The sequence below is a fragment of the Alligator mississippiensis genome, chromosome 10 (assembly GCF_030867095.1).
Source record: "Alligator mississippiensis isolate rAllMis1 chromosome 10, rAllMis1, whole genome shotgun sequence".
Taxonomy (NCBI): domain Eukaryota; kingdom Metazoa; phylum Chordata; order Crocodylia; family Alligatoridae; genus Alligator; species Alligator mississippiensis.
The window spans coordinates 27333382-27348166 of NC_081833.1; the positions used below are offsets into that span (position 1 = coordinate 27333382).

General features: G+C 50.3%; 1 protein-coding gene across 5 annotated transcripts in view; it reads left to right on the plus strand.

Moving 5' to 3' along the window:
• MTMR3 (myotubularin related protein 3) overlaps positions 1–14785 on the plus strand; it is a 208261-nt gene that overhangs the window by 135913 nt on the left and 57563 nt on the right. For all 5 annotated transcript variants that reach the window (XM_059713592.1, XM_019493674.2, XM_019493673.2 and 2 more), the window contains exons 8-9: positions 942–1038; positions 9688–9801. In XM_059713592.1, coding sequence (XP_059569575.1) covers positions 942–1038; positions 9688–9801 — 211 coding nt within the window. The remainder of the gene's footprint in view (positions 1–941; positions 1039–9687; positions 9802–14785) is intronic.

Consider the following 14785-nt stretch of genomic DNA (forward strand, 5'->3'; position numbering starts at 1 on the left):
GAAGATGGAGCTCTAGAAGCTTATTTGGGAGTTCTTTTGAGTGTTGAGGTTCTGAGTTAGGGAGAAATAATCCTACTCCTGCCTTGTTGAAATGTGAGGCAGAACGATTTCAGCAGGCTAAGTGTGGGAAGACTACCTATTGGATGCTGGTGGTAAAAGTGACTGGGACTGGGCAATGTCAGTCTCATCAGAGCTCTCTTGTTCCTTGGTGCCAAAGAGAACTATGTGACTATTCTGAGTGGGATATTCTGGGGTTGTGGTTGAATAGGCTGATATGTGAAAGTGAGTTGTCCAGCACAAAAAAGTAGTGTTGTGTCTTTGCATCTAATTTGCATCTACACCCCATGCCCTCAGAAGTCAAAGTCAGAAAGGAGTCCAGAGCAGCCACCGCCTGTAGAGAGGACACAGACAGATGAACCCTGTATCAGTATATTTTAAGATGAAACAGTTTTAGCCCTGATCCATCCCAGGCTAAATTTTTAACAGACTAGTTGGGAGTTATACCATTTTAAGGTGTGTATCATTTGTCTGTGTTTCTTTTTTTAAACCCACTTAAAAACACTTACTTGGTATACATGTTTCATCTGTCCACACCCTTAATAACACTTAGTTTATCTAATATGTTTGGATATGGGCTGCTCTTTACTCAACAATATTGTGTTTCCTGTATGTCTGTGTAAGTATGATAATTTTTTTAGATCTTTTTATTGATTCTTTGTTTTGTGGAGAGGCAATTGCCAAGGGCCATTTTAGACATAGTGTGCTGGCTTGATAAAGGTTTTTTAAAATGGGGCTACAAAAGGTATGTGGCTTTTCTGTTGCGTATTGCCTTTTTTCTGTTTTTAACTAGGATAAGTAGTATCTTTCTTTTCCTGTTTTGCAAAATGGAAACCTTGCCTTGTGTTTCTCATTTATTTCTTCTCTTTGTCTTTGATGCCCAGGGGAGCATGTAACATCAAGGTTTAAAAATGAAGTTGAACGCATGGGTTTTGATATGAACAATGCCTGGAGGATCTCCAACATCAATGAAAAGTATAAGTAAGTTCTGTAGGTCCTTGTAGACTGCTGATTCATAACTAAATGTCCTGTCTAAACACCAGTCTTTATGTTGTAGATCACTAGAATTTATTCAAATGGAGTTCTATAATTAAAACTAATATGTAAGGAGGGAATCATGGGATATTGACCTTTTTCTGCTTTAGGCCTGAAACTGATTTCAAAGTATTTAAAAAAAAAAAAAATTATTATGTGCTTGATTTTTTTTTATTTTTTTTTTAACATTAGAAATATCAGATTTTCATTTTGTGTTTTTACTGAAAGAGTTCTTGGAGGACAGGTGAATTAAGACTTAAAACAGTACAAGTGGAGCCTGACCAAGTAAAAAAGGGATCGGTTCTTGTTCATACTGTTTAAAACTTTTTTGCTCTCTATTAGTACCTGTTTTCCTCAAACTCTTGGGCTAGGGGCAGAAGTTACATACAAACTGGTTTAAGTGATCAGAAACTGGTTTAAACTGTAACAGAACAGAAGTTCAGTGCACATAAACCACTTTCAAAATTGCCAAAACTGGTTTAAGATAAACCTGGTTGGATGTAGTATCAGACTTAACTGATTTAGGTCAAACCAGTTTATGGACCTTCTGTTCCAGTTCCCTTCCTAGTTCAAGTTAACTCAGTCCCCCAGCATCCCAGGATGCTTTGCAGCCCTGGGCTATGCTGCTTGCTCCAGTGGAGCAGGGACTGCCTCGCCCCTCTGCTCCTTAATTTGCTTCTTGCTTGTGTCCATCAGCCCGTAGGGACTGGGGAGCAGGAGAACAGACCCCCAGGCCCTCCTAACCAGGGTCTACACAGCATGTGGGGGGAAGGAAAGCCCCTGTGGTGGGGGCTTTTCAGACCCTGGCAGCCCTCTCCTTTCCCCCTCCCCCTTCCCAGCTGCTGATTTTTTGCTTCAGCGGCTGCCACAGGAGAGAGGAAGAAGGAGTCCTCCAGGCCAGGTGCCTACCCATGCAGCCCTGCATGGGGGAACCAGGTCACCCATGCTTTGGGGGGCTTCCCCCCACCACAGCCCAGTGCAGCCCCAGGGAGCTGAGGGGAATTATTTTTCCAAATGGCATTGCTGCTTGCCTTAGCCCCTGTGGGTCTCAGGCAGCTTCAGGGAGTGGCGGGAAATTCTCCTGTTCCTCCACAGCTGGTTTAGCATTAGCTGCTGTGAGTCTGAGGCAAAACGAATGCATGGAACCAGAGGAATTTCCTTCCGCTCCCTGGACTATCCCTGAGACTTTCAGGGGCTAAGGCAAGGGGTTGATGTTGGGGAGGAGAAGAATTCCCCTTAGCTCCCTGGGGCTGCCATGGCCTGGAGGACCCTGGGCTGTGGTGGGAGGAAGCCCCCCAAGGTGGAGGCTCCCTGGTCCCATGCTGGGCTACATGGATAGGCACCTGGCCTGGGGGACTCCTTCCTCCTGTGGCAGCTGGTGAAGCAATCAGCAGCTGGAAAGGGGGAATTTCCCTCAGCTCCCCAGGGCTGCCTGGGTTGGGAGGCTCCACCCCCTAGGTGGGCTAGCACCTGGACAGGGAGCTTCTTAAGCTCCTGTGTGGGGACAGCAGTGGTTTGGGGACACTTGGCTGGGCTGGCAATGGCCAGCAGGCTGGGAGATGCATTCTAGTGGCCCCTGTCTTCTGGCCTGGGTCAATGCAGGCTTCCCCCTGCCTTTTCCAATTGAAAACTGAACATTAGCTCAGGTGGTTATCAGTTCAATCTATGCTGCTTAGAAAAAGCTGCCTAGATTGAATCGATTCAGCCTCAGGCTTTTTGACTGTGTACTTAGCCCCAGGGGTCAGGCCAGGGGTCCTGGAGCCAGCATCAGGAAGCTGAAGAGCTGCCCGGGCCACGTGGCTGGAGAAGCTGCCAGCCATGTGGCTCAGCACCCTGCTGATGTGGCTGACTGGGCACAGACTGCACCTGATTTCATAGACATTAGGGCTGGAAGGGACCTCGGAAGATCGAGTCCAGCCCCCTGCCCAAAGGGCAGGAAGTCAGCTGGGGTCATAGGATCCCAGCAAGATAAGCATCCAGTTTGCTCTTGAAGGTGTTCAATGTAGGCGCTTGAACCACAAGTCTTCTGATGTTAAGCTGATGTTACCTTCTACACGTGCGTTGAGGCACATTAGTTTAAAGCACCATTTGCTAGGACCTGTATCTGTCAGTACTATCAAATGGTACTTTAAATTAATCTAATGTGCAGTAATTGCTGCTTATTTGTAGACAGTGACACTTTACTGCACGGTAGGTTAGTCTAATGCTCAGTAAAGCGCATGTGTAGATGAGCCCAGTAATACCTGAGTTCTGCCTAAGTCCCTTGAAGGAACCAGATCTGTTGTGTGTGCACTCAGAATATGCCAGACAACCACATCAGCGAGTTCAGTACAAGGCAAAGTAGCCATCATTACTTCTACTGGAAACCATTGGAGGAAATGTTGCCTCCCACCTTTTTATTTAATAGATTTATAGTAGCTAGGGTCAGAAGGGACCTGAACAGATCATCTAGCCTGACCCCCTGCCACAAGCAGGAATGAATGCTGGGTTCACAAGACCCCAGACAGGTGATCGTCCAACCTCCTCTTGAATATGCCCAAGGTAGGGGCAAGGACCACTTCCCTGGGAAGTTGGTTCCAGATTTTGGCCACACTAACTGTAAAATACTGCCTTCTGATCTCTAACCTAAACCTGTTCTCCATCAGCTTATTACCATTGTTCCTTGTCACCCCAGGTGGTGCTGGGGAGAAAAGGGCTCTGCCTATTTGCTGTTGATCTCCCCTGATGAGCTTGTAGGCAGCCACCAGGTCCCCCCTCAGCCTCCTCTTGCTGAGGCTGCACAGGTTCAGGTCCTTCAGTCTCTCCTCATAGGGCCTGTCCTTTTGCCCTCTCTCTAAGCATGTGGCCCTCCTCTGAACCCTCTCCAGGCTGGCCACATCCCTTTTGAAGTGCGGCGCCCAGTACTGGACGCAGTACTCCAACTGCGGCCTGACCAAAGTCGCATAGAGGGGGAATATCACTTCTCTGGACCAGCTTGAGATGCACCTTTGGATGCATGACAAGGTATGGCATTCATGGCTCATGTTCATCTTGGAGTCAATAATGACTCCAAGATCCCTTTCTGTCTGTGCTTTCAAGAAGGGAACTCCCCAGCCTGTATGTATGCTGTGGATTCCCTCTCCCAAGGTGCAGCATCCTGCATTTATCTATGTTGAACCCCATCCTATTCTCATCTGCCCACTTTTGTAGTCTGTCTAAATCTAGTTGCAGCCTTTCTCCCCCTTCAAGTGTGTCCACCTCGCCCCACATCTTAGTGGTATCAGCAAATTTGGACAGTGTGTTTTCCACCCCCTCGTCCAAGTTGCTGATGAAGATGTTAAACAGTGCGGGCCTAAGGACCAAGCCCTGGGGTACCCCACTGCTCACATCTCACCAGGTTGAGTACAACCCATCCACCACTACTCTCTGGGTGCACCCCATCAGCCAATTTTTTACCCATCCAACTGTGCAGGCATCAGTGCCACAGTTGCTTAACTTATTGATGAAGATGGGGTGAGAGACAGTGTCAAAGGCCTTCTTAAAGTCTAGAAAGACTACATCCACAGCGACACCATCATCCAAGGATTTAGTTACTTGGTCATAAAAGGCAATCAGGTTGGTCTGGCAGGACTTGCCTTTGATGAACCCATGCTGATTGCCCCTGAGCATGATCTCCCCTGCAGGCCCCCCACAGATGTGTTCCTTGATGATTCTCTCCAAGATCTTCCGAAGCACCAAGGTGAGGTTTACAGGCCTATAGTTACTTGGGTCCTCCTTCCTCCCCTTCTTGAAAATTGGGACTACATTAGCCAGTTTCCAATCCCTTGGCACCTGGCCAGATGACCACGAATGCTCATACAGCCGGGCCAAGGGCTCTGCAATGACCCTTGCCAGCTCCCTCAACACCCTTGAGTGGAGGGCATCTAGAACTGCAGATTTAAAAATGTCTAGCCCTTCCAGAAGATCCCTAACTACATCTGTGCTGACTGAAGGCCTGATAGAGCTATCCCCAAGATTGTCCCTACCTCAAGAAAACAGAGGCAAAGAAACTGTTAAAAATATCATCTTTCGTGTCTGACGTAGCCCCAAGATTACCATTTGTGTCTTGCAGGGGCCCTACATTGCCTTGTGCCCTCTTCTTGCTCTCAATGTACTTGAAAAAGGACTTTTTGTTGTCCTTAATCCTGGATGCTAGCCTGAGTTCCATCTCTACCTTGGCCTTCCTAATAGCCTTCCTACACTCCCGGGCCAAGGAGGAGTACTCCTCCTTGGTGATAGCTCCTCCCTTCTACTGGTGGTACGCCCCCCTCCACTGGTTGTATGTCCCCCTGGGGCCTGGAGGTTGGAGCAGTTGCCAGGAGCAGGAGACATAGGTCCTAGGCATTCCTCAGGAGTTTCAAAACTTCATCTCCCATAAGAGAAACCTAAACATCAGGCTATAAAATAGTCTGGATTGGGGGTTAACTTAATGAGCCCTGCTGAAGTGGGGCCACTGTGAAGCCAAGCATACAAGAGCTAGGGGCCAGAAGCAGAGCAAGCAAGAGAGTGTCTGACTCCATAGTTTGAATAGGACACTAAGCTCAGAGGAAGATCTGAGTTTCAGCCTTTGCTGCCAGGATTGTTGATGCATCTTACATTAGACAGTCATTGGATGAAAACTACAAATACTGGCGTGTCGCATCTTACGCGCATTTAACTTGCGCAAATTCAACTATACACGGGGTGGGACGGGGGGCAGACCTTGGGTTTGCACGTGGCACTGCCGCTTACCTGGAGGCCCATTATGGCGGTGACGGCCACTGCCTCCAAAACCTCCCGCTGTTGCCATGGAGCCGTGCCTGGAGCTGTGTGGCCAGGCGGCAGCGGCAGCATGGTGGTGGCTGGGCAGCACGCAGCCATCCCCACCACCACCCTGCGCTGCGCCGGTGCTGCTGGCCACATGGCTCTAAGCACAGCGCTGCATGCAAACTCAAGCTCCGCCCCCCTTCCCACCCCATGTATAGTTGCATATTCTCACCTTATGTGATTTTCACCTTATTCGCTGACTTCAAAACCTAACCCCTGCGTAAGATGTGATTCTATTGCAATTCTGAGAGTTCAGGCTAGCACCCAGGTCTCCTTCCTGCCCCCCCGTCCTCACCTGAGTGTTATAGACACTGTATTGAGGGGTTGGACTATCTCTTGTTTCTCTCCTTCTTGTTCCATGACTTATGTATTCTTAACTGAACAGTGGCCCAATATCAAGAGAGGCCACCTGTGACTGCTATATCCTGATGGTTAGTACATTCTCCTAGGAAGTGGATGATGTGGATTTGAAGCCTATAGGCTAAGGATATCCTAGCATCCAGTTCTGGTTTGTTGCTGTTGCCATATAGTATAATGCAGAAGATAGACATTTACAGCAGCACCCCAACTAATTAAGCCTGACATAGTTAGGCACCTTCTCTTAAAAGATGACTCAAGGCTGTGGATCTCAGGTAGATGGCAGCTCTGAACATGCAGCCCTAAGTCAAGCACTCTTGGCACGAATACATGAACGTGTAATTAATTGAGTATGCTGGAGTATGGTAGTTTTTGTGGCTTGGGCCTCCAGAGATGCTTAACCTTTTCCATTAACTGCATAGGGAGTCCAAGAGCCTAATTACATTTCCCGAGTAACTCTCCTGGAGCCAGGTGCTTAATTGTGAGCATGCTGAAGCATGTGCTGGAGGCACTTACAAGACCAGTCTGAATTTTGCAGATGTGTCGCATCCCAAGAGATAAAAAGGCAAAATGGGGCAAATTACCAGGGTGCCACAGCTGCAGGTTGCCAGGATGATTGGCTAATGAGGTAATTGGCCAGCTGGTGACTGGATGCAGTCAGTACCAGGAGAGCATTTAAACCCAGGGCTGGGGCTAGTAGGGGCAGTCTTTCCCTGGCTGCCACCAGGGAAGGATCTCCTGCCCAGGGGAGCCCAGGACACCGGGTTGGTAGAGGCCTATATTCCTAAATGGGCAGAAGGCTGCTGCATGTTATTATTTATGTTATGTGCACCAGTGGTTTGTGGAACAGGCTGTAGGGGAGACCTCATTGGTACCCAGGAGGGCACTTGATTGCCTTGAGCCCTAAGTGAGCCACAAAGGGGCCAAGGGCCCAATGCCAGTGAGGGCGCACACACACAGAGGAGCCAGGGGAGGCTAGTGCCTTGAAGCCAAGTCCTATCCAGTGGGCCTAGAAGGGGCAGAGGCTGAGGAGGCTGAAGCCCCAACAAAGGGACATCATACTGGTAACACTCGTGAGGCATGTGGCATGGGTGATTGCAGCCTCTCGACTCGGGGCACTTGCCTGTCCCTCCAGTGGCCAGTCAACAACCGGGGTGGGGGTTCCCCCATGGCCAATCACGCCGACCTGGAAGTGCCAGCAGCGCTTCTCCTGGCGCTCCCACTCCCTGGCTGGCACTCTCGAGGTGGGCACCAGCGCTCCTGCTTGCCCCCACTGCCCATCGCCTAAGCAGGGAACACTGGCTGTCAGGGGGTTCACGTGCACCCCCTATGCATCACCACTGGCATGGGGCATGGTAAAGAGGAGGTTACTGAGCCATGCAATTAACCCATAAGGCTTTGGGTGCCCTGCTGGGCATCGTTAATTATAAAGGCCCAGCCAGGGGCCTGAGACCAGTAGAATCAAGTCCTAGCAAAGTTCTGGCGGCAGCCTTCCTATTAATCTATAATCCATCAAAGTGTGGCAGGAGAGAGCACCCTAGGTGCAGTGCAAGGCATAGTCATGGGGCTACTAGGGGGCATCATGGCCAGCATGTACACATGCGTGTGTGTATGTGTGCACACGCATGATATTTTATTGATATATTTACAACTTTAAAACAAGAAGCCTACCAGTGCTTTCAATCATTATAATACAATACATTCTAAATACCTGTATGTTTTGACATTTTGATTTTGGGTTTTTTATCATAGAAAACCAGAGCTCCCCCGCCCCCTTTGCTCAGCAGGACACGGGTCCACCTGCAGCTGTCCCCCTGGCTGCTTTGGTGCTGAGCAGCCCTGATATGCCAATGCTTTGCCTCTGTCCATGCCATTGACCCTCACTCCTAAGCCACAGCCTCTTATTCCTGACCCACAGTCCCCTACTGCCCTTCTGGCCATGCCGGTGCCCCTTGCTCCTGACCTGTAGCCCCCTGGCCCTGCTGGTGGCCCTCACTCCCAATCTGCAGCCTCCCACACCTCAGCCATGCCAAGCCCCACCCCCCAGCCCTGCCAGAGGGGGGCGCCCAGTTGCCAGGTTTACAGGCCTTGGTTTCTGCATCCTGCCCACTCCTTGCTCCCTGCCCTGTGGGTACCAGCCACAGCTGGCCAGCAGTGCCTGAGCCCCTGCTGCTGTGTGTGGGAGGCAGTGGCTGCTGTGGCTGGAGTGGAACAAGGAATGTGGAGCCCAGACCCCCTCCCCAGCCTGCAGGCAGCATGACTGGAGCAGAGCTGAGTGGAGCCTGTTGGGAGTGTTGGAATGATTCAGGCTGCCTACTGGGGTTTGGAGCTCCCTGCCCTGCTGTCCTCTCCCTGGGGGCCTCCAGTGGGTGGGACCTGGTGTGGGAGGATGGAGCAAGGTGGGGAAGCTCAGTGCTGGAGCCGCACACCAGCCACACCATCATGGCAAGGCACTGCTCTCCACGTGGGGGCAGCAAGGGCAGCGTAGAGTTGTCGTCCCGTCCCCCCCCCCACTGCTGCTGGGTAGACAGGTGGTGCTTCACCTTGGCGGTGTGGCTGGCACAGGACTCTCCAGTGGCGGTTGTAGCAGCATCAGGCCTCCCTGCCTTCCTCCACCCTTTCACGCCAGGTCCTGTGCGCTGGGCTACAGAGGTGGCTCATGCTGTGTGGTCTGTGCAAAAATTTGGGAGGGGCATATACTCCCCCAACATGTCACCAATGGGCCTGCCCAGATGGTCACCAAGCCTTGGCCCTCCAACTCCCCTCCCCCATCCCATAGACTTACCTTTATCCAGCTGCCAGGGCTACCCCCACTACACTGCCTGGCTGTATTGCTGGCCTTGTGTGTGTACCCGTATGCTCCCTCATGCCTCAAGTCGCCATCCCCCCACTCTTCCAGCCCCAATCAACCCCTTGCAGGCTGGAGCTCTGCCAGCCTGCGAGGGGAAATCCATGGTTTCCGGCTTCAAAGGGGAAAATCCATGTTTTTCCATTGAAAACAGAAAACTCAAGTCCCTGGTAATTATTAAGTCTTTGGCATTAAAAGGTGAGGAATTTCTCTTCCGTGCTTTAATATGTTGTTGGCAATTGGAATTAGATGCCATTAGGTTTTAACTTTAAATTTCCTAAGGTCCTCAACTAGTGAAATTGATGTAGCTTCAATTTCAAAGGAGCTACCCTGATTTAGAGCAACAAATTATTTGGTCCACAGTATTCTTTTGTGCCTAATAAAGAGAACTTTAATAGCAAATATAAGTACATAGACACTAGCAAAAGAGTATAGCTTTCTGAAATAAACGAGCACTCGGTCTGCTTGTGGTGCCTTTCAATTTGTATTGTCAGTGGGTTACATAACTGCTGTACATCTCTGGTGCATGTAATGCATTTAACCCTTCACTTTTACTTTCTGTGCAGGCTTTGTGGTAGCTACCCACAGGAGATTATAGTTCCTGTTTGGATCACGGATAAGGAACTGGAGAGTGTGGCAGGCTTTCGTTCCTGGAAACGTATCCCTGCTGTAGTTTACAGGTGAGACCTCCAAATAGGAACAGTCACTGTCACCAAACTGAGTTCTGGGCTTTTCAGCAAACAAAACCTTATGGTAATTGAAATAGGCAATCTTAGGTCATAATGAAATGAACTCAGATGTTAGTGTAGTAGAGCTCAAAATAATTGCTAGAAACTACAATGGAAAGTAAGGTACCTGCAACAGACTTTGTAAATAGCAAGAAATACCAGAGTGACCTGCATAGTATCTTTGCTTTCAGGGTGTGCATGATCACAGGGATTAGAATGCTGTTTGGGCATGTGAGAGTAGCCTGGTCACATTTTGTTTCCTCATTCCTCCGTTAACATTTTCAGCTCCAGGTTGTTTGTGCCTTCATCCTTTTTTGTTTGTTTGTTTTTTTACTGTTGCAGAACTCTTAGGTCAGACTGTAGCCTGTTACTCACCTAGTCACTTTTTGGATATTTTCCCTTCCTGTCAGTTTATACCTCCTTGTAATAATAGTGCACAGAGGCCCTAGTATCGGGGCAGGCAAAGTCCAGCCCACAGGCTGGATCCAGCCAGCAGTGGACTCCATTTCCCAGCAGCCCCTGCCCACCTGGTTGGAGCTAGTTTCCATGGAGACCCCAGCAGCTGCCTCCCTGTAATAGCATGGAGCCAGGGTTTCTGTGGACACTGGCCCCAGCAGTGCTGGCAGGGCATGCAGCTACTCTGCAGCTGGACTGAGATCTGGGTAGGAGCATGCAGGCAATGAATTGTGGCTGTGCCCAAGCTCCTTGCAATGGTGACAGCATGGTCCAGAGTTGGGGCAGAGCAGTAATTAGGGGCATGCAGGCAACGGATCACAGCGCTTACCCAGCTGTCACTGCAGCAAGATCCATGTCCTCCTGGCATTGCTGGGGCTGGTCTCCATGGAAACCCCAGCCCTTCCCCATCACAGTGCAGCTGCTGCTGTGGTCTCCACAGATACCAGCCCCAGCCATGTGGGAAGGTTGTGGCATGTGTAGAGGGGGAGGATTTGCCCATAGCCTTCCAGCAGCAGGAAGAGTACCCCGCAGCACTCCAAGACCAGGCTCTATGCTCCTGCTCCTGGAGCACTGGTGCTCTCTGTGCTGCCACTTCCCCTGTCTGCCACTGCTGCCCTTCTGCCGCCACTGCCCTTCTGCCGCTTCCCCGTCCTTCTTCCCCTGCTCACCACTCTGTCACCACATCTCAGCTGCAGGGCGGAGGCTGTAGGACACAACAGGAACTAGATTAGCCTGACTAGGCTGCTGGCCAGATCCACCATTTTGCCCACTCCTGGTAACAACTGGCAATTTGGGGGGTATTTGTTAATTTCAGAATACATGAGAACCATCTGGGTAGTTCACAGTGCACTTAGTTTATAGCTGGTTGCCACACACAACTGGTTGCTGCAGCTTCCACTTGAAAGAGTGTCACTTCTCTATCAGCTGGAGCTTAACAGTGATTCCATGCAGCTGTTTGCTGTGGCTGTATCTATTTCCTGATTAGTTTGCAAGCTCTCATCTTCAGAGGGAAGTGAGGAACCTAACCCTGTGAAGGATCTGTGTTTTGCTGTATGTTAACATGGTACAACTGAGACAACATTGTGAATCCTTGTAAGTTTTTTTTTTCTTGCTGATCCTCTCAGTGCTTGTCAGTTCTGTTCTTAAGCAGAATCTGAATATTATCAATTGTGAGGAAATCGAGCATGATTTACTTATACTTGTTAACAATCCCCTTAATTTCTGAAAGGACTCGTTATGACATCTTTATATTTCTATAGTAACTTCCATTTTACAGAAGGCAGGATAGATTTGTACCTTGCAGGCTAGGAACAAACATTGCATTTGTCCCTGGACAACGTGTGCATGTGTATGTTCCCAGAACAGAAATTCCTTGGAATTGGCACATACACAAATCACTTTTCTAATCAGGGTTTAGTGAGCAGCTGCATGTACTGCTGCTTTTCTGCCACTGATTCAATGATGCAATACTGGGGTTGCCACTTAGACTAGGGATGGACAAAAGATGGCCTGTGAGCCAGATTCAGCCTGCCAGGCCATTCTATCCAGCCCGCAAGGCCCCTAAAAAATTTAGAAAATAAATACTAATCTGCACCTGGCTGCATGTCAAAGATGACAGGAGCCAGGGGCAGTAGGACCCAGGGGAAGCCGCCAGCAGGATAAAGCAGCTGTAGAAGCAAGGCCCATCCAGCCCTGCCCCACCCCCTGCCCTCAGCCAGAAGCCACATGCCAAGCAGAGGCTTCTGGCCTGGGACTGTGGGGCTGTTCCTGCCTCCCTGTGCCAGAGGGAAAATCAGATAAGTGGGGGGGGAGGGCGGGGGCAGGGAGGAGGCAGGGGAGGACCACAGGTGATCACCTTAGTCTTCAGGGTCAGGCCAAGCCAGCTGCAGTCCCATCCTGCAGTCGGAAACCACATGGTGCCGGAGTGGTCAGTGTGGGGTGGAGAGGAGCTGCAGCAGCCACAAGCAGGGAAGTGTTAAAAGCGGCAGCAGGCGGGGAGGAAGGGGCAGCAAGTGGGTGCAGGCCCACTCTACCTGCTGATGCAGCTCTGCCCAGCTCCATAGAGCCCCTTTGGCCTGTGCCCCGTGCTCCTGCAGTCTGCTCTGGTCCCCACCGGTGCTGGCCCTGGCATACTGCACGGGACCCGCACTCCCAGCGGGCTGTTGCTGCGCTCCCACCCATGCACCTGCTTGCTCCCACTTGCCCTCCCCACTGCCGCAGCCGTTTGCCTGCTGCTGCCACTGCTCCCCTCCACCCCCTAGTCAGGCTAATCTAGTTCCTGTTGTGTCCTACAGTCTCCGCCCTGCAGCTGAGATGTGGTGACAGAGTGGTGAGCAGGGGAAGAAGGATGGGGAAGTGGCAGAAGGGCGGCGGCGGCAGAAGGGCAGCAGTGGCAGACAGGGGAAGTTGCAGCACAGAGCTGCACCAGTGCTCCAGGAGCAGGAGCATAGAGCCTGGTCTTGGAGGAGTGCTGCGGGGTACTCTTCCTGCTGCTGGAAGGCTGTGGGCAAATCCTCCCCCTCTACACATGCCACAACCTTCCCCAGCCACCCGTTGTCCACACACTCGCAGCCCCCAACAAACCCCATACCCACCCACACCACATATCCACACATGCTCCCTCACCCCACATACATACCCCATGCCTATCCATCCTCCACAAACTGCACACACACCCACAACCTCCCCCACACTCCACAAACCTATACCCACCCACCCACACCCCCCAACAATATATAAGACTAAGACTTCATTTTAAGCTATTTTGCAATCCCCTCTTTGTACACTACACAAACACATGTAAATTAGGACCAAAATATTTTTTTAACCAAATTAACAAATGTTGCAATAGATGTTTGATTTTTAGAATATAATTTGGTATTTTTCTGGTTCTGAGATGGCAAATCCTTGCTGAAAGGAGTACTTTTTTTTGTGGGGGGGGGGCAATGAGAGGGACTTCCAGTGGCAAAGGTGAGGGGTTAGGAGGTGGGAATTCTGATCCCAAGATGGTGACCAGAGGGTGGGGCACCTGTCAAGGGGCAGGGCTACCCTTGCGGCCCTTAACAGCTTGCCAAAACTCAGTAAGCAGCCCTCTGCCTAAAATAATTGCCTGCCTCCTTCGTAATGTCCTGGGATAAACTGTTAGTACTTCTTATCCTGTTAGTACTTATGTACCTTTTTAGGATTTATCCTGGGATAACGGACAAGGACATCTAAACCAGGGGTGCTCAACCTTTTGGTGCAATTGGCTGGATGAGTGGTGTGGGACTCATCAGCAGGCTAGATCAGACCCCATGCACTGGGGTTGGGCTACGTGCTGCTGGATGGGGCTCCGCACCTTCTCCCTCAGCCCCTCTCCACAGAATTGGACTCAATGCCACTTTCCTGGACCTCCTTCCCACCTCCCTCATCTGTGTACTACCTCCCTTGGCTCAATGCTATCCATGGCACCTACTTTAGCCCCTCCCTTGGCTCCATACTGCTAATGCTGCCACTCCGGAGCTCCATGCCATCTCACTTAGCTCTGCTTTGTGTACTTGGAGGTCTGTGCTGCCTGCATTGTCCCCCTCAGCTCCTTGTCATTCACATATCTCTGGGGCTCTGCTCCACACCTGCCTGCCTCCTTCTGTTCCATGCTGCCTCCCTCAGCTTAGTGCCACTTCCGTGGGGCTCCACAGTACCTCCCTGGGGTCCTGTGCCAACAGATCTGGGCCCTACACTTCCTCTGCTTGGTTCTGTGCTGCAAGATCAGGCCCCACACTTCCTCCAGCTGGTCCCTGCATGGCTCGATGGGATCCTGGACCACGTCTGCATGCTGATCCAGCATGCTATCCAGTGTGTGAGCCTCCCATTGGGCTGGAAATTTGTCAGCAGTGGAGCAGCAGCTGCTGTCACTGCTTCCTCACTGCTATATTTTTAGACTTTTGGTGACCCCTGCTAGCCTGATGGCGTGGCTCCACAGGCTGGATCTGGCCCACAGGCTGGAGGTTGAGCACCCTGGTCTAAATGATTATACTTTGTCCCAGGATGAAATGGTTTATGCTGGGACAAATGCAGTGGTTTTTTTGTAGGCCTAGACTAACTAAGTCATAGCTACATAAGCTTTCATAAGGAGTAGTTTACTTCACCAGATGCTGTTTTGCATTTTACATGCATTCCTTTGTACATGGATTTTCCATTTCATCTGAAAAAGGGCATCAAACAGTTTGAAATACTGGGGAATCCACCTTTTTCTTCTTACCTGCTTATCACTTTCTATTACAATAGAAGTTCTTCTTTAGAGGAGAAGGAAGTGGCTTGGAGAAACAAGCAAAGTTTTAACTGAAACCCTCTGTCCTACTTGGTGCTACATGATGATTGTACTGATAGGCTGATCTACTGCTGTGACTAACTCTGATACCAGTATTCTTTTGGTTATTAATGCCTCCTCATTCTGGGGAGTTCTGGCACTATAAAGATGATGACCAAAGAGATATTCTTA